Source organism: Colletotrichum siamense, assembly GCF_013390195.1.
Source record: "Colletotrichum siamense strain Cg363 chromosome Unknown KSG_Cg363_contig03, whole genome shotgun sequence".
Taxonomy (NCBI): domain Eukaryota; kingdom Fungi; phylum Ascomycota; class Sordariomycetes; order Glomerellales; family Glomerellaceae; genus Colletotrichum; species Colletotrichum siamense.
Genome location: NW_023501016.1, coordinates 5,764,499 through 5,782,746, shown reverse-complemented (window position 1 = coordinate 5,782,746; position 18,248 = coordinate 5,764,499). Strand labels below are relative to the sequence as shown.

General features: G+C 51.3%; 8 protein-coding genes across 8 annotated transcripts; 4 read left to right on the top strand and 4 right to left on the bottom strand.

Moving 5' to 3' along the window:
• Positions 1–257: 257 nt before the first annotated feature.
• CGCS363_v005518 (uncharacterized protein) lies at positions 258–1,826 on the bottom strand (the record flags this gene model as incomplete). Its single annotated transcript, XM_036637367.1, has 8 exons — positions 258–282; positions 339–471; positions 540–711; positions 760–946; positions 1,018–1,135; positions 1,190–1,316; positions 1,368–1,454; positions 1,515–1,826. The coding sequence occupies 8 exons, from the start codon at positions 1,824–1,826 to the stop codon at positions 258–260; spliced, it is 1,161 nt and encodes a 386-aa protein (XP_036497396.1).
• A 905-nt stretch (positions 1,827–2,731) lies between these two features.
• On the top strand, positions 2,732–3,661 carry CGCS363_v005517 (Oxygen-dependent coproporphyrinogen-III oxidase; the record flags this gene model as incomplete). Its single annotated transcript, XM_036637366.1, has 1 exon — positions 2,732–3,661. One exon carries the CDS (start codon positions 2,732–2,734, stop codon positions 3,659–3,661), a length of 930 nt encoding a protein of 309 aa, XP_036497743.1.
• A 332-nt stretch (positions 3,662–3,993) lies between these two features.
• CGCS363_v005516 (uncharacterized protein) lies at positions 3,994–4,338 on the bottom strand (the record flags this gene model as incomplete). The annotated part of the gene is made up of 1 exon (XM_036637365.1): positions 3,994–4,338. The coding sequence occupies one exon, from the start codon at positions 4,336–4,338 to the stop codon at positions 3,994–3,996; it is 345 nt and encodes a 114-aa protein (XP_036497744.1).
• Positions 4,339–7,156: 2,818 nt separating this feature from the next.
• On the bottom strand, positions 7,157–8,146 carry CGCS363_v005515 (uncharacterized protein; the record flags this gene model as incomplete). The annotated part of the gene is made up of 4 exons (XM_036637364.1): positions 7,157–7,351; positions 7,419–7,508; positions 7,575–7,835; positions 7,925–8,146. The coding sequence occupies 4 exons, from the start codon at positions 8,144–8,146 to the stop codon at positions 7,157–7,159; spliced, it is 768 nt and encodes a 255-aa protein (XP_036497745.1).
• A 2,801-nt stretch (positions 8,147–10,947) lies between these two features.
• On the top strand, positions 10,948–11,627 carry CGCS363_v005514 (uncharacterized protein; the record flags this gene model as incomplete). The annotated part of the gene is made up of 3 exons (XM_036637363.1): positions 10,948–11,217; positions 11,285–11,433; positions 11,498–11,627. 3 exons carry the CDS (start codon positions 10,948–10,950, stop codon positions 11,625–11,627), a joined length of 549 nt encoding a protein of 182 aa, XP_036497746.1.
• Positions 11,628–12,235: 608 nt separating this feature from the next.
• CGCS363_v005513 (uncharacterized protein) lies at positions 12,236–12,841 on the top strand (the record flags this gene model as incomplete). Its single annotated transcript, XM_036637362.1, has 1 exon — positions 12,236–12,841. One exon carries the CDS (start codon positions 12,236–12,238, stop codon positions 12,839–12,841), a length of 606 nt encoding a protein of 201 aa, XP_036497740.1.
• A 116-nt stretch (positions 12,842–12,957) lies between these two features.
• GCS1-1 (Ceramide glucosyltransferase) lies at positions 12,958–14,585 on the bottom strand (the record flags this gene model as incomplete). Its single annotated transcript, XM_036637361.1, has 2 exons — positions 12,958–14,452; positions 14,503–14,585. The coding sequence occupies 2 exons, from the start codon at positions 14,583–14,585 to the stop codon at positions 12,958–12,960; spliced, it is 1,578 nt and encodes a 525-aa protein (XP_036497397.1).
• Positions 14,586–15,668: 1,083 nt separating this feature from the next.
• tsp-2 (putative tRNA-splicing endonuclease subunit tsp-2) lies at positions 15,669–17,855 on the top strand (the record flags this gene model as incomplete). The annotated part of the gene is made up of 1 exon (XM_036637360.1): positions 15,669–17,855. One exon carries the CDS (start codon positions 15,669–15,671, stop codon positions 17,853–17,855), a length of 2,187 nt encoding a protein of 728 aa, XP_036497741.1.
• Positions 17,856–18,248: the final 393 nt, after the last annotated feature.

Here is an 18,248-nt window from a genome sequence, read left to right as displayed (position 1 = left end):
GCGCCCGAATGTAACCATTACAGGTTAGAAGATGTTCCACGACCAGTAACAATCAAAATCCATGCCAGCTGGTAATCGCAAAGCAGCCAGTTACGTATTGTCGGACTCTGAAGATCGGAAGGAGACCATGCAACAAGTCGATCACTAATTTCCATGCCGAGAACGAGGCGTTTGGTGAGAGCGATCGAAATAGCCCCCATATCTCTGAGTAGCACTGGTCAAGGCCTTGTTGCACTATATAATACCCTGGTCTACTCTTAAGAGCTAGTCTTCTTCTCCCAACTACGAAACATCAGTAAATGCATAAAAGTCAATACCCAGTGTGAAAGGCAACTCACAGGTCAAGGAAGAGCTTCCAGAGAATTGAGAACAGAACACCCTGCAAGCCATTGGCCAGAATGCGAGTCTTGAGGCCACGGCCGAGGAAGCCGAGAACGCCGTCTCTCTCGATGACATTCTTCGCTGCTTTCGCTGTTGTGGAGTATTCTGTTAGTAGATGTTCCTCATAGTCCTGCGAAGACACATGAAAAGAAACTTACTGTAAGAGATCTTGGTGTCATTGACCTGGCGATACGTCTTCACAACTCTCAACGAGTTTGACACAGTGTCAGACACAATAGAAGCGCAGAAGCCAATGAAGGCGAGACGAAGAAGCCAAACGAAGATATCGCTTTTGTCAGGCTCGGGGATATTGGCGGTGAGATAGTTGTACTGCAAAGGTCAGCGAGGTATGCTGATATTGACAACAGTGAAACTCACAGTTCCAAACCACGGGTAGTGTCCGACGAAGGTAGCCGCAGCAGTCGCGAATGCTCCCCACCACAGACTTCCGATACCGTTGGTTTTGACACGCTGGCGAAGAATGGCAGTACCCTTCGCTCCCTGCGCTTGGAGTGTAGTCTTGAGAGTGTCGATAGGAGTCAGAATCATGCGGAAAGCGGCGGCGCTTCAATAAAGGGTCAGTACACTTTTACGATAACATGATCAAAAGTTTAATCTTGAGCGGGAATTGCCTACCAAAGCGAAGCAAAGACAGTCTTGATGAGCGTTGGGAGCTGGTTCAAGAATGAGTTTGACTCAAGAAGAGCCAAAATACCGGCATTAGCTGCCGTGTCACCGAAACGGGAGACGGGGCCTGGTAATTGTCAGTCACAGTGATCGCATGGAAAGCTTCAATCTGGAGACAAACCCTGAATGAGGGCAGCGCCAAGTCCCTGGTAATAGCGACCGAAGCCTCCGTCATGGTAGAGAGTCGCCGTAGCAGTTCGAAATCCAGTGCCAAAGCGATACTGGTAGTTCATAATTGTACGAAGAGGCTGTCAAGATGTCAGGGCGTATTCTCATAACCAATAAATATGAGGGCATACCATAAGCGTCAAAACTTGCAGAACCATGGCAGCAGCGCCGCTCAAGCCACCGCCCAGGGCTCTCTTGAGTGCCTTTCCAAGATCAAACTATGCGTCACTGTCAGCTGGACTAGCTTTATCGCGATCTGAGCTGTTCGTTTCACTCACATTCGTATCCTTCGCGTCAACCCATCCTTTAATGAAAACAACCAAGACGAAGATGGCTAGAACAGCCCAAAATCCTCTCCATAGCCACCATCCAGTCGTACGCTTAGGCTTTTCTTCCTCATCAGGACTCGGTGCAATGAGGTAGACCTGCTCTGGATCCTGGTCTTCGTCGTGTTCGTTATCGCCGGTCCTCCGATCCTGGTATGCCGGAGGTGGACGAGTCGCCTCCTCATCCTCGGCCGAGGCCCCGAGAAGCGGCGTGCGCTCGTCGGTCGCCTTTCTTTGGCTTTCGAGATCCGTTTGAGACGCCATTGTTACTGACTTGGAAGCCCACCGAAAACCGTCAAGTTGTGGTTTATCGGAGTGAAGGTGAACTCTCGGTTGATGTTGAAAGTTGGATTTGTCATAGACTCTCGGACCCGCGGTCGGCGGTATCGCGTGCATGCGGGGTGCTATCGCGTGCTTTGACACTGTGCAGGCCCAATTAACTGCGCCACTCCTGGAGATACCAGCCACATGGTAACCCCTGTAAGGATGTTGGGATGACTTTCAAAACTCTTGACATCATTATTGATGTTGGCGAATTTATTATGGAGAAGAAGAGATATCTGGTAATTGGATACAAGTATGCTGTATCGTTACAAAGGAGCGATACAACATAAACCGGATGATCAAGTTGGACCAATCCATGGAGTCCACAAAGGCTCGAACCTCTTAGCCGATGTTGGGGTTTAACACTTTAGGCGTCTTATTGATCATCCCCTCTTAACAATAGTAGCAGAAGTGCAACGTGATCTATTTGGCCTCTTGAATCATCCATTGGCACTATGTTTCATACTCTCCGCCAAAAATGAAGTCGGTGTTGGTGTGGCTGGTGGCTGATATTTTGTTTCAATCAGGAAGGTGTTCGCGGCGTGTCGGGCACTCAAGCACCATGAGCAAGGGTATGAGTAAATGCGCTTGATAGGCCGATAACATCAAGTGAGCTTGGCAATCAAATATCAGTGTCATAGTGGGGTTATCGTCCTGTCAGTCAATGCTTCCTCAACTACTTGGACCATAACTTCTCATGTCAGCGAATTAACCGACATCTGTATCTTCTTTTAGGTGATTCCAAATGGTGTGCAATACGTCTCCACTGTGGTGGATGCTCTCCTTTTTGTCTATTGAATACTAACCAGGGTCTAAAGGCGCATGAGACCTCCGACGCTTATCCGATGCGCCTGCGCATGGAGGCTTTTATCCGGCGGAAGCAGAAAGAAATTATATCAGCCCTGGAGTCACTTGACGGAAACACATTTCGCACAGATGAATGGGAACGACCGAATGGTGGCGGTGGCGGCCGTACATGCGTTCTACAAGATGGTCACGTCCTCGAGAAGGCCGGAGTGAATATCAGCATCGTCCATGGCAAGCTCAACCGCAGTGCAATCGAGGAGATGCGACAGAACCACAAGAACATAGCTACTGATACAGATGAGCTGGACTTCTACGCGCTGGGGCTGAGCATGGTCGTTCATCCAAAGAATCCGATGGCACCCACGGTGCACATGAATGGGCGCTACTTCGAGACTGTTCGCGATGGTTCTGCGCAGACCGCTTGGTTCGGCGGCGGCAGTGACCTTACCCCAAGCTATCTCATTGAGGAGGATGTGAAACATTTCCATGCAACACTCAAGTCGGCGTGCGATGAACACGATGTCGGTTATTATCCCAAGTTCAAGAAGTGGTGCGACGAGTACTTCACCATCAAACACCGTGGGGAAAGGCGAGGAGTTGGGGGGATTTTCTTCGACGATCTAGATGAGAACTTTGGGAACCTCGAGCAGATATTTGCATTCGTGCAGGCGACTATGAATGCGTTGATACCAGCCTACATACCGATTGTGGAAAAGCGGAAAGGCCTTTCGTTCAATGACCAGGAGAAGGAGTGGCAGCAGATTCGCAGGGGAAGATACGTCGAGTTCAACCTCGTTTATGATCGCGGAACGGCTTTTGGATTGAATGTGCCTGGTTCAAGAGTTGAGAGCATTCTCATCAGCCTCCCAGTCACAGCTCAATGGCACTACATGTATGAGGAGCCGGAGCCGGATAGTCGGGAGGGCAAGCTCCTTGAAGTGCTACGGAGTCCTCGGGAGTGGGTTTGAGGTTACCCGAGCTGTTGACAAGATATCAAATCGGCACATCCATCGTCATTTTCTTCTTCCATAGGCATGAGCCGCAAACGGCGAATTGCGGAACTTTGCAATCGCATTCACCGGAGTTCTCACCATCACACGAAGTGCGAAACATGAATTCTCCACAACACGCCTGGGTATGCTTTTGGAGCAATACGATGAACCTGACAACTCATCTTAATTTTGGCATATTCCCTTTGGCTTTCTCGAAGTCTTTTGCTGATAATATCAATAATCTCCTCATCATGGTATCACTTGCGGTCAACCCCCTACTAGAACCCCTCCCTATTCCTACCAAGCCGTTAAAGTTCCTTGACATTCTCCACCTCCCACACTGCGCCTTTGCACTGAGGCTCTCTGAATCTTCCCGTCTCGCCTGCAGAGCAGTGGTAAAGGAAGCCGTACCCGTTACAAGCGACTAAGACCGTTGAGTCGACCTTCCCAGCGCGGAGGACAAGCTGACTCTGCTTATGAACGACGGAGGTTCCCGAGTCACCGCAGAAGTAGACGTTGTTCTGTTTGAGCCCGCAGTTTGACACTCTTTGGTATGAATTCGGCTTGCCGTTGAAGGTGCCCTCGCCGCATGCCGCAAGGGCCTTGCCAGATAGCAGGGCCGTAGCCAGGATGGCGAAGTAGGAAATTTGCATGTTGGCTGAGTGCAACTGGGGTAAATAAAGATGACTGTGCGTCATATTCTGTCAACCTGTAGTCCAAATTTACCTAAGATCTGTTAGAATGCAGGCTTACCTATTTTGCTTGAAGAGAAGCCGAAACTGTAGTGCGTGGTGACTGGGAGAAATAACCGGGTGCCTTGAATCACCTGAGTATTTATTCTTTCCATCTTTACTCTTCTCAGTAACAGTGCTTCTCGGCATCGTCGGTAGGATAATTTGGCAATTGATGAAATCTCATCTCGCCAAATGCCACCAAAACCTTATTCGGTTCGAACCGCAAGGGAACCTGAGTAATGGACCGCATTTTCACAAAGACTAACGGAACACTCCAGGTGCCTCACTTAGTCTTCTGATTAAATAAAATATCCAAAGCCCAGGTCTTACTAGTAGCATTCATTGGTGGAAAGATAGATCAACGGTACCACCAAGTCTCTCAAGTCAAAGTTTCAACAACAAAAGACTTGTTGACTGCCTAAGTACTAATAGGGGCGCGCAACTTGAGTCAAGGCATAATCCAGCAAGTCACTCGTGAGCCGATATTATAATCTTGGACCCGAGTGCCCAGGGATCGCAGCTGAGGATAGATAATTCAACGGCTTGTGGCTGAGCACGCTCGTGACGAACATGCACTGGCGACATATTATTAGCGTGACATGCATAGAGATTCCGATCGTATTACTCAGTTGCCACATTTTTAACAATACCAAAACCCCTCCATCATGGACAAGAAGGGCTGTGCGCCGAATCACCCTCACTCAAGTTTTCCAGGCATTCTGTGTGCTGGATCCACGCTATGCAACCCGGCATCGGACTCGCACTTGTTTTATCAATCCCTAGATGAAAGTTCAACATCATGAGGTTGAGGAAACTTGTGAAAGTCCTGAACGTACGACCATCGCAGCGTCGAATACTGCTTCTGTGAGGGCTTACACAAATGACTCTTCAAAAGGTTTGTATCTATACGTTTTTATGCGTTTAAACGAGACACGCGAGTTTTAGGGCCGCATGACCCCAATCGCCATTTAATTCCGATTGGATTGGCCCGTGGCTCCTTATATCGCTCATGTCATCATCGTGCTTCGTCACACCAGGATCACGCATGCTCTCCTCATTTTCGAGATGTGTTGCCTGTCCACGACCGCAGTCGCTTCAGTATATCACTCGTACCATGGATACCGAATCTCCGTCTATTATTTGCATCTGTCAAGATCATGAGGAAGAGGCACTCGCGGCGGCTGTTCTCGGGAGCGACGACGAAGGACTTCCCGTCACCGAAACGAACACAATAAGCTCAGACAGGGGAACGGCGAAAATTCTCATTTTGGGCTCCTCCAATGAGGTGTTCAGCACGGGCGACCTACAGTACACATTAACAAGTCTCTCGTCGACTCAATGCATTGTTGTCACAACCATCCCCACTCTGCCGCTGCTAGACGCAAACTCCATAGATTTATTCCTAAGCCCATGCCTTGGGAAGGAGACAGTCGCTGTGTCACCGCTACAACATGCTGTCAGTGTTCTTCATGCGGAGGTCGGGGACTTCGGGGGATGGCTTTCGCTTCATCATTCCGCCCCTTCTTCTGACTCAGTTTCCTTGGGTTTGAGCAGCCCACTTGGAGACCAACCAAAGCTACACTACGACATAACTCTAGAATCTCTATCTGCTACCCCGGCATTTCCATCGGCTGCACTACGTGAGCCCTCTGGGTGCCTGTGTATCTGCCTTAGCTGAATTGTGATCAGAAGTTCTTCAAACGTATCATCATGGGACAGCCGTATGCGTATTTTCGGTACAGACTGACGACACCAATATCGATCAACGATCATTCCAGAATGCGGTTCTACTCGCAAAAGAACTTCGATATTTGGCAGTTGACACCGACTCTTCGCTATTGACGATAGACTCTCTTTCAGCCACAGAGCATTTTGTGCCCGCAAGGCCAACACAGCAGCCGAAACCATTACCTACATATCATTTCCCGACCCGTGGAAAAAATGTTCTTCTGGTCATACCAACTGAAAACGCCAAGAAGAAGGAGGTCCTTGAAACGAGCATCATGCGAAGAGCGCCTGCTGGCACTCAAATACATACCATAACATTCCCAGTTGAGTCAGGCGTTGGAGAGCAGCCCTACAGTATTGCTGGCTCAGAAGGCGCTCGAAATCGTATTATGAATGCCCTTGCGAGGCTTCAGTCACCAGAATACGCCGAGACATTTTCCAAAGAAAATATCGGATCAGTCATCGCGGCCTCTATCGAAAACTATGTTCAGACGGAGGACATTGATCGCCCGGCTGATTTCGCGATTGCAGTTGTTCATAATGCCACCATGAACCAGACGCGATCAACTTCATCTCGCGGCGTAACTATCGCGCCTCGGTACGTCGATCGTGCTCGCAGGTTTGGGACGATCGGTAATGCCAATTATGGCAACGTTACGGTGGGCAAAGTCATGGCTGCTCGTGTTCCTCAGCTTGATCATGCCGATTGGCACGGCGTTGTGGCTGGTATTTCCAGATATGACTTGCTAGCTGAGGCGATTGCCAAAATACAGATACCATGGTAGACAACCAACAAAAGCGTCATCCGTCTAATATCAAGATCATCGAATGCTACCGATAAGACTGAACAGAATGACCACTGTCACTTTCAACGACCAAGCACAGTGTCCGTCACCCTGCTGTCTTGTTGTTCTCAATAGTCGTCCACTCTACTGGACCGAAGCCATCGAACCGTTGCTCTTTGAATTTGTAGTGGTCCTCTGTGCTCTGTGATGTCTTGCATCAATGCCTACGCTTTCTTGTTCTTGGAAGATCCCCCGAGAATCTTTGCTCTGATTTTCCCGGCAGATCCCCCGATCCATGCCCCCCATACGGCGAGGACAAAAAGCGTCAAAGGAACCGTTACAACCCAGTATATCCAGAATCGAGTGGAAAAGTTCCATCCATACTCGTGAAATTCGAAGAAGGTTGTGCTGAACAAAGCCTTGAAAATGATTAGGGGGGCGCCTAAGAAGTATGTTTGATGGCCTGACTAGCGTAAGATTGCTTACCGATATGAACGTAGCCGGCAAAAATATCATAGTTAGGAGAGTAATGGATTTCATGATCTGACTATCCGTGTTTGCGATCACATTGTACGCCTAATGGTTGACTTTAGCAGCCTGGACGCGATGAAATACTTGTCCAATGGTAATCAGTGAGCCTACCAAGTTCATTTCTCCATCCAATCTTTCGGAGTTAGCTTGAGAACGTCGCCTGAGGCTCTTCATTATCTGCAGCTGAAATCTCAAATATTCGATTGCCTCGGACTGGTAGTCCTCCTCCAGTTCAAGCTGCCTAAAGTTGTCTTCTTGCCTAGAAGCCAGGCGTTCCAAGGTCTCGACACTAACTTCTTGTACTTCTTCGATGTGCCGCGCATGTCTACGAAGATCATTAAGCTCATCGAATGAAGGTCTCTTTGAGCGGCTCTGTATGTAGTCAGCACAGGTCAATACGGTCATGACCGCCCACAACGGGTGTGATGAACGGAGGGCTGGAGGTGGCTCATGTGCCTCACCTTCTCGTGTTTTCGAATCTCTTTGGACATTCGCCAGGTGTATTGGTCACTGATCTTGAGGATCTCGTCTAAAAGCGGCCGGAACAGTGCAAAAGGATCCTGAAACTCAAGAGTGCCTGAGGAGGCCAGAGATTCGAACAGGCGTTCCTTCAATTCTCCGGGTGTGTCGATGCACAGAATCTGGTTTGTACCGTTTGAAGTCCACCGTGTGAAGAACGCCATTTCAAACCATTCATATTTCTTACCACTTCCGTATCTACATTTTTCGCTGCTTTCGAGAATCTTTTTCGTAAGAATACGAGTCCAGGTGGCTAGCAATGCATCAAGTATTAGTCGCTCCTAAACTGTTTATATGAAAAGAACAGGGTAAAGAAGGGCTCGTTTCTGCATACTCAGACTGTCCAGCTTTTTGTTCAGTGATTTGAATTTTCCCTGAGATGGATCTTTGGCTGAGCTCCTGCATCCGAAGTAGCCGTTCAGTTCAGCGCAAGTTTTGTTGCTGACAAAGTCCGGGACATTAAACCATCGCAAGACTTTGCGACGGTGCTCGTCTGACTGGTCTTTCTTCCCTTCTCGTGGGTCTGCGTCTCCTTTGAACGAAACTTCATCTTGGAGAAACCTTGGTCAAACTGGTCAATTACTTTCCCATTCATTTTAACGGCATTTGGATTACAAGTAGCATTTCTTCTTAAGTCTGAGGTTGTCATGGAGCAGGTTGACTGGCGCAGGGGTCCATTCCCACATCTCATCTGTTTCTGGGATACATTCAATTTCAAAGCGCAAGTCTTGTGATTGGAGCCCACGAACCATTGAAAAATAGAACCTCCGCCGCCATTTTTGCGAACGGCTAGCTAATGTTTGTCGCCTATGTGGTTATCATTCCCGTTGCAAGCCTGCTTTGAACTAAGGTACAGCTCGAGACAGATTTGCCAAGAGTGGGAGCAAGATTAGGGATGCGCATGTGTCAGCCATTTGCCCGGACGGAATTGACACTGAAAAGAAGGACTTCGACCTTAAATGTCCCTCGTAAGTGCATAATGACAAGAAATACCGCATCTGTGGACGGCTGCATTGGGTTGCTCTGCATCGATGTAAAATGCGGGGCAGACGTACTATCCTTGCTGCGTCACAACAGGTAACCAACTAAATGGAAGTACGTGGCCAAGTAGTTGCTCTGGCGCTTACGGGGGCTTTTCTAAAGCGTTGTGACAGAGAAGGCCACCAGTAGCAGGACCGTGTGCTTTTCGTAACTCAGCATATGCTTAGCACACGCAACTTTCCTGCAGCTCCGTCACTGTCGCCTGTCAGCCTGCCTGATCACCGAACGCGGCTGCATGAGTAAACCCGAGAATACGCGAGTGTCGACGCGAGCGTCGAATTGAGTTGAATTGAGTCGAATTGAGTCTAGCAGGAGCTAACTGAGCAATCCGCAATCTAGATGTGTCCCACTAAATTCCCGAGGACTCGGATGGTGTATCGATGCATAATTGACTGGGCTAACAGTATTATGACTTGGATCGACATTATAGATATGAGCACAGCGAATTTCTTCAACATGGCTTCGATATATTTTCAATCTCCTGCCGCCTGGTATCACTGACTTACTCGAAAAAAAAGCCATTGCGGCTCCGTGTACAACTCCGTACCACATGCTACTAAGTCCATTGGCTGACGAGTTGGCCATAAGCCAGGTCGAATGCCATGCACCATAGAGAAAACGTAACGCCATTTTCACTCGCAACTTGCAAGTGTTTCAACGTGAGGCCTTGACTTTTGCACGTATTTGTCGTTTCTTCTTGGGCATGATGAATATCGTCTCTCGCGTCTGGAATGAAGACTTCCTTGTCAGATTCATGCTTGATTCTTTCTCGCGTTTGACCCATGCGTCTGTGAAGCACCGACCTCAGCCAACATTATGTATGTCAGCGACGAAGGAGAAGATTTTGGCCAGGGGTCACCAAAAAAGTTGGGGCTTTCAGGTCGTCAACTCCACCAGCGAGGATGAAAAGATCTTTGGTATTCCGAACACTGGTTTGCTTTAATGAACGTCTGCCCAGCCCCAGAAAGGCTCTGCTAAACTCACTCCCCACATACAAGGTCCTCGAAATACGAGTCGTCTTTCGGACGAGCAACCGAATGCAGGTCACATTAGGGACCCGCTGGAGCACTGGACACGCCAATAGTGAAGCGCTCGACGTTGCCAAGCCAGGCTTCAGTGGGTTAAATGGGCGGGAACTTCGGGGTTTAACTCTAGGCTGCCGCCAACGAGCGCCCCACGATGTCACACCGCATATACGCGATGAACCGTTGGTACTTGACTTCTCGCCTGCCCATGCGTTCTATCACTTCACAGTCTCAAAGCCGTCAATTGCTTAGAGAATGAATCGGCAATGGAGTCCTGATATTCCAATACGCCCTGTTGGTAAGCGTGGTAAGACTATCGTTGCAGTCAAGCGAACGTCAACCGAGGGTTCAACTCGGCGAGCCAGGTGCTGCTGATCCGCACTGGTATCCTCGCGGCAGGGGTGTCCTGAGGTGGCCTTCAGGTTAAACCAGCAACAACTAACACGATCATGCTTAGGCGACGGCATGCCGCGGGCCGTTCAGTGGGTACTGGCCTTCACTCTGTGGATAAGATACCTCCAAGCGAGTGAAGCTATTCCCTTTCCATTACATACCGTTATGTCCAGCTTACATGGAGCGTTGATTCGGCTCAAGCGGATAGCTTAACTGAGCCTTACCGACCCTGGCAACTTCTTTCCACGTTGTAAATGAAGCTGACATAGATACGGGGCATCAAAAAGATCTTTTGTATGAACTACCTTATCGAAGAAGAGCAGTTCCACAGATACCAGGCAGGCAGGCAACCTTTCGGCGTACAGAGCAAGACGAGGTATCTCAAGAACTTGACCAAAGAAATGAATATATAAACGAATAAATTTCGCTGCCAATCTTTCCCTCTTCATCCTCTCTCTCCACCAGCAGCTCCCACCACAACCAGCGAGGGCTCCAATTTGTTCAAGATGGTCTCCTTCACCCTCCCCGCCCTCGCTACTCTGGCCCTGGCAGCCCTTACCAACGCCGCCCCAACCGCCCAGACCGAGTCCGTCGAGATCTTCTCCTTCTCCAAGTGGGTCGACGGCATCATCGCCAACCCGGACGGCGACAACCTCACCCCCGAGGAGGCCGTCGAGGCTTGGCACGCGTCCCTCAACGAGACCAGCGCTGCTGCCGAGAACGGGCTGCTCCAGAAGAGGTACTACTGCAACACAATCCCCAACACCGAGGCCTATGTAAGTAAATGATAAATCATAAGCAATGAGTATCTCTAAGCGCGTCGTATCTAACCCAAATGACCAGGTCCCCGACGCCGTCACGTGCATCAACGAACTCGCCCGCAAGGGTGGCCAAGCCTGCCAAGTTGACCGCTCCAGCGTCTTCTGCGTGGCCGGACGGGCTCAGATTACTGGTGTCGCCGGCGGCGGCGCTACTACCACTTCTTCGTCTTGGTAAGTCCACTCACTATTTGCGTCTTTGTTTTTACTCGAGAAATCAGCTGACCCAATGTTTCAGCAACGACGTCGCTCGTGGTGCTGGGTTCGTGATGGACTACTGCACGCGCGCGGACAACACAGTCCAGGGAGCCGAGTATGCGTACGGCAACGGAAACTTGCTTGTCTGGATCCGCAAGCCTGGCAACTAGGCTTCGTTCCAGTATCTGTACACGAGGCTTTGAGCACCAGGCTGGCGGTATGAAACGGTCAAGCTGTACTGCCTCGAGATATGCTTCATCATGTACATAAAGTTATCTACGATCACGATCATGATTAAATGTTAATATTTATTGTTGGATTTGCTGTCTTGGTCTTCACACCATCTTCCATCCCGTCTCTGAGTTGCTGTTGAATGATAGGTTGTGTAAAAGGCCTTCGACTTATACTTCCGGTTGACTTCTATAAGGTAGCGATTGTATGCTGTTGCTTCTGTAATCGATTCATAACGCCCTCCTTGTCCCTGAAGTCCTTCACGTTCATGCTACTATTTTGATCACGTCTGCTAGCTTCAATGATCCCTCCCGGAAAGGAGCGGCACATGTAATCCGTAGGCAGCTTAGAATGAAATCGATGACACCCAAAGTGCCGCATCATCGACGACTTGGTTGGTTCCGGTCTGACTCACCAAAGCCTGGACCAATCCTATGCTGTCAGCTCAAGCCTCACATGTGCAACCGTTGGTGCCGAATCTTTATCAACGCAATAAACAACACGAACCCCGGTCCACGCTTCTTCCCACGGCACAAACACCACCATCATGGCTGCCTGCGAAGCTAACCCCAACGCATCCAGATCTCTCTTCCTCCAAACTCCTCAGCGCCAGTGCCCCTCGCACCACATCCTCATCTCCTGCGGCACCGTCCCCATCGACCCCGTCTCGCGCAAAATCGCCGTCCTGCGCGACATCGCAGACAACACCGTCTGGCTTCCCAAAGGCCGCAAAGAAATCGGCGAAGACCTTCTTGCCACGGCTCTGCGCGAGACGCGCGAGGAAACGGGGTTGCAGGTCGAGGCGCTCCCTCTCAAGGTAGCCACGCGGGCCACGCCTGATCCCAAGCTTCAGGGGACCTTTCCTGTGGGCGAGAATGCTGATGTGACGGACGGCCTGGAGAATTGTGAGCCGTCGTCGGTTTGTGTGTACCCGTGCGTCTTCACTGGTGCGCTGAAGATTGTGTTCTGGTTTGCGGCGAGGGTCGATGTAGAGGATATTCCTCGGGATGTGGAGAGGGTGCCCTGGGATGAGAATATGAGGCTGGAGTGGGTTGATGCGAGGAAAGCAGCCGGGATGATGGCGTTTAAGGCGGACGGGGAGGTAGTTGAGAAGGTGTTGGATGACATGCAAAAGTCTGGGTACCACATTTAATGGTTGAAGCTGACTGGGAGACTTGGGACGGCACGAGTGGTGAACGGTGAAGTTCGATATCAAAGTGGCTATGCCGGATTTAACATTAGGTAGGGGTATTGTCTATCATCGCGCGTCTAATCTAAACGGTCTTTACTTCTTGAACGCTGGCTGCTTCCTGATGAGCCCGTCTGCGTCTCATCAACCTCAACAACACTCATGTCGGTGCGGACGTTGAAGGTCCGACCTCTCCAATTCACAGTGGATCCGCAGAAAACGGCCCAGGTCCAGATGGGAAGAGCAAGGAATTCTCTGCCAAGCCAAGCAGGCAGCCATTCGAAGAAGGATCTGGCAGGGGCGCCGCCGGGAGTTGCGGTGCCTCTGGCAAACTTTGGGGTGTTCTCATCGATCTCGATAGTGTGTCCCGCATGAAGGCGGTTGTAGGTGAACCAGTCGAAGGTCATCCAGATGAACTCGAAAGCCAACCAGTAAAGACCGAAGGCACCCCAAGTCTGGGAAGTGCCAAATGTCTTGCCGAACCAGGGTAGCGTGGTCACGGCGAAGGCGAAATAACCACAGCAGAGCAGGGACTCGACACCAGGTTCGACCAAGGTCGCCGCGAGAACAGTATACTTGCGCGCCCGGAGCCACCTGGCACGGCGGTTGAAGTATGCTCGAACAGACATGCCAGCCATGGGCTGCACAGCAATGTCGCCCACGACGAGGCCATGGTTCCTGAACCCGGGCAGGTTTGATTTCCATAGTAGGTCGCCAATGAGATGGTCTTCGCAGATGTACTCGGAAAAGTAGTCGATGCCTTTGGGGAGGTTCTTGTTCGCGAGGAGAGTTGGGTTTTGGGCGGGATCCGTCACCTGATCCAGATGTGACTTGCGGAACATATTGCTCTTGCCCACAGCACAAGGGGCGACACCAACGGTATTGATTGCGCCGTAAAACTTGGCATGCGTCGTAGCCATAAACATCTCGTCGAGACGTCCACCGCCTTGGGTTCGCGCGTAGTCCAACAAGGATCCGTTGTGGCTTTGATAAGAGTCGGGTTCGGGGCCTGACGAAAGCAGGGTCTGTGTCTCCCGGGTAGGAGCATCGCGAGGAGAAACAGTGTCGACAACGATGGGCAGCAGGTGGACAAACTTGTAGGGCTTGACTTGTTTGCCGTCGGCCTCATAGCCTAGAAGCTTATCCACCATGCGACCAGCAACCCCCTTGCTAATCCAAATGTTGCAGTCCATGACCCAGATGATGTCGCCCTTCGCCTCGCGGTAGGCACGACTAATGTTCCTGACCTTAGGGTTCGGTCCGAGGTTATCGATGTGGCCTGACTGGCCGTGCAGCAAAGGATCCTCATCTTCCACGAGTACGTGGGCATCGAAGCCGGGAAAGTCCTCCACGACCTTCTTCAGCACAGGGTATGCGGGGTCACTCTTCTCGGCTACACAGAGGTAGATGGTCATCTTGTCGGCGGGGTAGTTTTGTCGGAACGAGGAAGCAATGCAGTCGTAGAGGCCATGCTCGAGGCCCTTGACGGGACGAATAACGGTGATGTGCGGGACATCTTCTTTCTTGAGGGAAGACGACACGGCGGGTCTCGGCGGGTAGGAGTAGGATTTGAAGCTATCGCCATGGTTAGCATTGGCGCAATAGCATCAGAGAGCTCAGCTTACATTCTGAAAATCCCAATGGATTGTACAATGTAAACAAACGTGCTCCAGACAACGCATACGCCAGCAATCGCCTGGGGCGCCATTGAGAGGTTAATCATGGCGCAAGATGATGCCGTTGAGGCGGAGGACGTAGAGGTTGACTATTAGAGTGGTGCGATCAAGACAAGACAGAACCAAACGCCATGAAGCAAAAAATGTAGCGGGCCCCTTGTCAGAAGGTCATTGCAAAATCTGGCGATCCAAAGACGTGTCTGAAGTTGACGGGAGGGAAAGCAAAGGAGCGTCAGCAAAAGCCAGGAAGCGGGTTACAAGGTTGCAGCATCCCAAAGTCCCAAAGGATCGGCATTATCGGAGAGCAACAACTTCCACGTCGCGTGGCATTGAAATTCGACGAGCTCCACCAAAATCTCCAAATGCTAAGATTGGGGAGGCGAGCACGGGCCACAGGTTAAAGCCTGGCGCCTGGGGCAGGAACTCAGCTGGGGCTGGTGAGATGTGGCACAGACCTGTGTGGCTCAAGCTCTGTCCGCTTGCGGCTGATGATAGCCCTGACCGCTTATGTCAGCAAGCCACACCTCAATGCCGAGTTTTTCCGGAGGACAAAAAAGAGTCAGACGGTGGGGACGGAAACAAGCGACAATGGATACGGCGGAGTCCTTTTTCTACTCAGAAATTTTCTGCGCGACGGTTGCGACCTACTGCTTTCTTCCCAACCTACCACACGTCTGCCGAACAGGATCGAGCTGCCTCCGGGAAGTGAGGTGATTTTTCGGCTTGAATGGCCCAATTGACGGGTGATCTGTCGGCAGGACGGGTGGAATACCTCAAATAAGTAAGTTGCAAGCTTTTTTCCCTCTCAACGTTCTTCCCTTCGTCCATGGTGGCGGCAGCAGGGCTGGGCATCGCCTTCTATTTCTCGTCGCGATCCTCGCACAGGAAAGAGTCAGGTCCCTCCTCGCTGCCTTTTTGCTACCTCGCTTGCTATGATGACACCATTTCCCATTTGTGCTAAGAGGCGTCTTCATTGAACCTCGATGAATGCTACAAATATAGACTACAACGGTATCTGATCGCAAACTACTCAATTTTACTTTGATCTTGCAAGCTTGTCGTCGTGGGGACATCCAGCTAACCAGACCAAAAGACAGACATGACTTGCTAGAACAATGTCCCAAACCAAAGATACAGCTTCCCAGCCCTCGCCGGCTGGAACGCCGGGCCAGCAGGGCACCCCGGTCTCGACGCCGCGGCCGAGAGGTCCGCCGTTGCACAAGATCTACGAGCTGCCCGCGCCCATACGAACCTTTCCGCTTCCTAGCTTCTATCCGAGTAATCCAATCTCTCTTTTCCACATTTTGTACGCATGGACGAAACAGACTTTCTTCCCACCGCCTGCTGAGCCGTCCGTGGTGTACGAAGGCATTTGGTCCCCCGAGTCCAAGTCCGTCAACGTCTTCGACGCGAAGTCCATGCGCGCGCTGTGGGAGCAGGGATTCTATGGCAAGGGCAACCTGAGTCGAAGCGAGCCCAACTGGCTGAAGCGCGAGCAGGTTCGCCGTGGCTTGGTTCCTGGTCAGGTCAGCGAGCTCGTGACGGCCAATCGTCGCGAAGAGCGCAGGCAGATGAAGTGGGAGCGCGCCAAGTCCGAGCAAGAAGCTATCCGTCAAACGCGTCTCCAGGAAGCGCAGGAAGCCACGTCCAAGACCACCGATGCCACTGTTAGTTCCGTCAACGGCCATGAACCCGCCTTGACTGATGCGATCTCGTTGCCTGAACCAATTGTCCCTGCCGACCCGGCCACCGAACAAGAATCCCTCTCCCAAGATGTGACCAAGGATGCGTCCATAAATACGCCTACCGAGCTTAAGCCTGGTGTTGTGCCTTCTGCGTCTGTCGACTCTCTGTCTGCCGTCGAAACTGGACTAGTCAACGGTGTCTCTTCGCCCATTGAGCCCTTGACGGCCAACCTTGGATCGGCGACGATCATCGAGCCTGAGGATGCTCTTCGAGCAACCGAGATTGCCAAGGCCCTCGGCGAACCCTTGTCTCCTCTTCTTACTGCATCGTCCTCTCCTACCGGCCCTCTCGAACTCCTCCGTCTGCCTAATTCGCACGCGTCGTTGGCCGCAGCTGATTACGTCCACGCCTCGACGAACGGTATTCACAGTCCGGAGTCGACACTGGTGAATAGCGACTCAGAGTCTGTCACCCTGAACGGTGTGAACGGATCCGGCGTCTCGGTCAACAGCCACTCGTCACCTGTCTCGATCTTCGCCGCGCCTGTCGGCCCGCTGGAGCTGTTGTCACTCCCGAACGCACACGTTGCTGTTATTCACGAGTCGAACGACACAACGAACGGCATCAGCAAGGCCAAGGTTATCGCGCCAAAGCTGTCGACGATACCTGAAGATGTCAAGCATGACGGGTCTACCAAGCCGTCAACTGGGCATCTGATCAACGATCTTCTGGATCACGACAGAATTGTCAACGGCACCGACACCGAGAGTACCAAGGCACTGAGCACAACGTCGACGGATGTTCCTTCAACCCCTACCAAACCTATGAAACGCCGTAAGAGTGTGCGATTCTCTCCAAAGGTTGAGTCGGCCACCTACCTGTCGTCCGACCCTCCTAGCCCTAGCTTTGCTTTGCTGAATGGCAAGTCGATACCATCCCTCAATGGGGCATCTCTAGGGCCTAGTGTCGTGGAGTCGGATCAAGAGCCGCAGACGAATGGCACACATGTTACACAGACGGAGGCTACACCAACTGAGATCGTCAACAAGGAACACCTTCAACTCACCTCCGAGGAAGCATTCTTCCTCACCTTCGGTCTCGGCGCTCTTCGCGTCGTCAACCCAATCAACAAGCAACCCATCCCTACCCCCGAGCTCCTAAACCTCTTCCGCCAGTACTCTTACTTCCCCTCTCGCGCGAGCACCGACCTGCACCCCGACGACAGTTTCCTCGTCAACTATGCAGTCTACCACCACTTCCGCTCTCTCGGCTGGGTGCCCCGCGCCGGCATCAAGTTCGGCGTCGACTGGATGCTGTATGCCAAGGGCCCCGTCTTTGATCACGCCGAATTCGGTGCCATCATCCTGCCCTCATACTCAGACCAGTGGTGGAAGGACAGCGATCGCGAGCTCCCTCGCAAGACTTGGCAATGGCTCCACGGCGTTGTGCGCGTTCTGTCTCACGTGCAGAAGAGTCTGGTTCTTGTCTATGTCGACATCCCTCCCCCACCCCAGTTCGACGAGGCTCTCCAGAAGGGCGGCCCGGCGGAGGTCTTCAAGTTGTACAAGATCCGCGAAGTCATGGTCAAGCGGTGGTCTAGTAACCGAAACCGATGATTTAAACCCGATTGTATGTGTTTATGAGTTGTGTGTGGGCGGGCGTTGGACGGATTGGACGGAAAGAAAAAAACACCAAAGTGGCTTTCTACTGGCAACAAAAGTTTCCAAGCAACCAGCTTGAGTTTTTTTGGGATGGACGGAATTTTCATGGACACATGATGTAACACGAAAATTAAGGGACATTCATGCCCTCTCATCTGGAACTTGGGACGACGAGACGAGAGGGCATTGTTGTAAGAGTATGAGTATGCAATTCGGGACATCCGGGAAGGACGGCATCTTCGGCGCAACAGCACGCCCATTTCGAAGCTTCCTACTAGAATACCCCCTTCAAAACACAAACACATCGTACCCGTTTGCGGTATAGAGCTGTATGATGATAATGAGGCA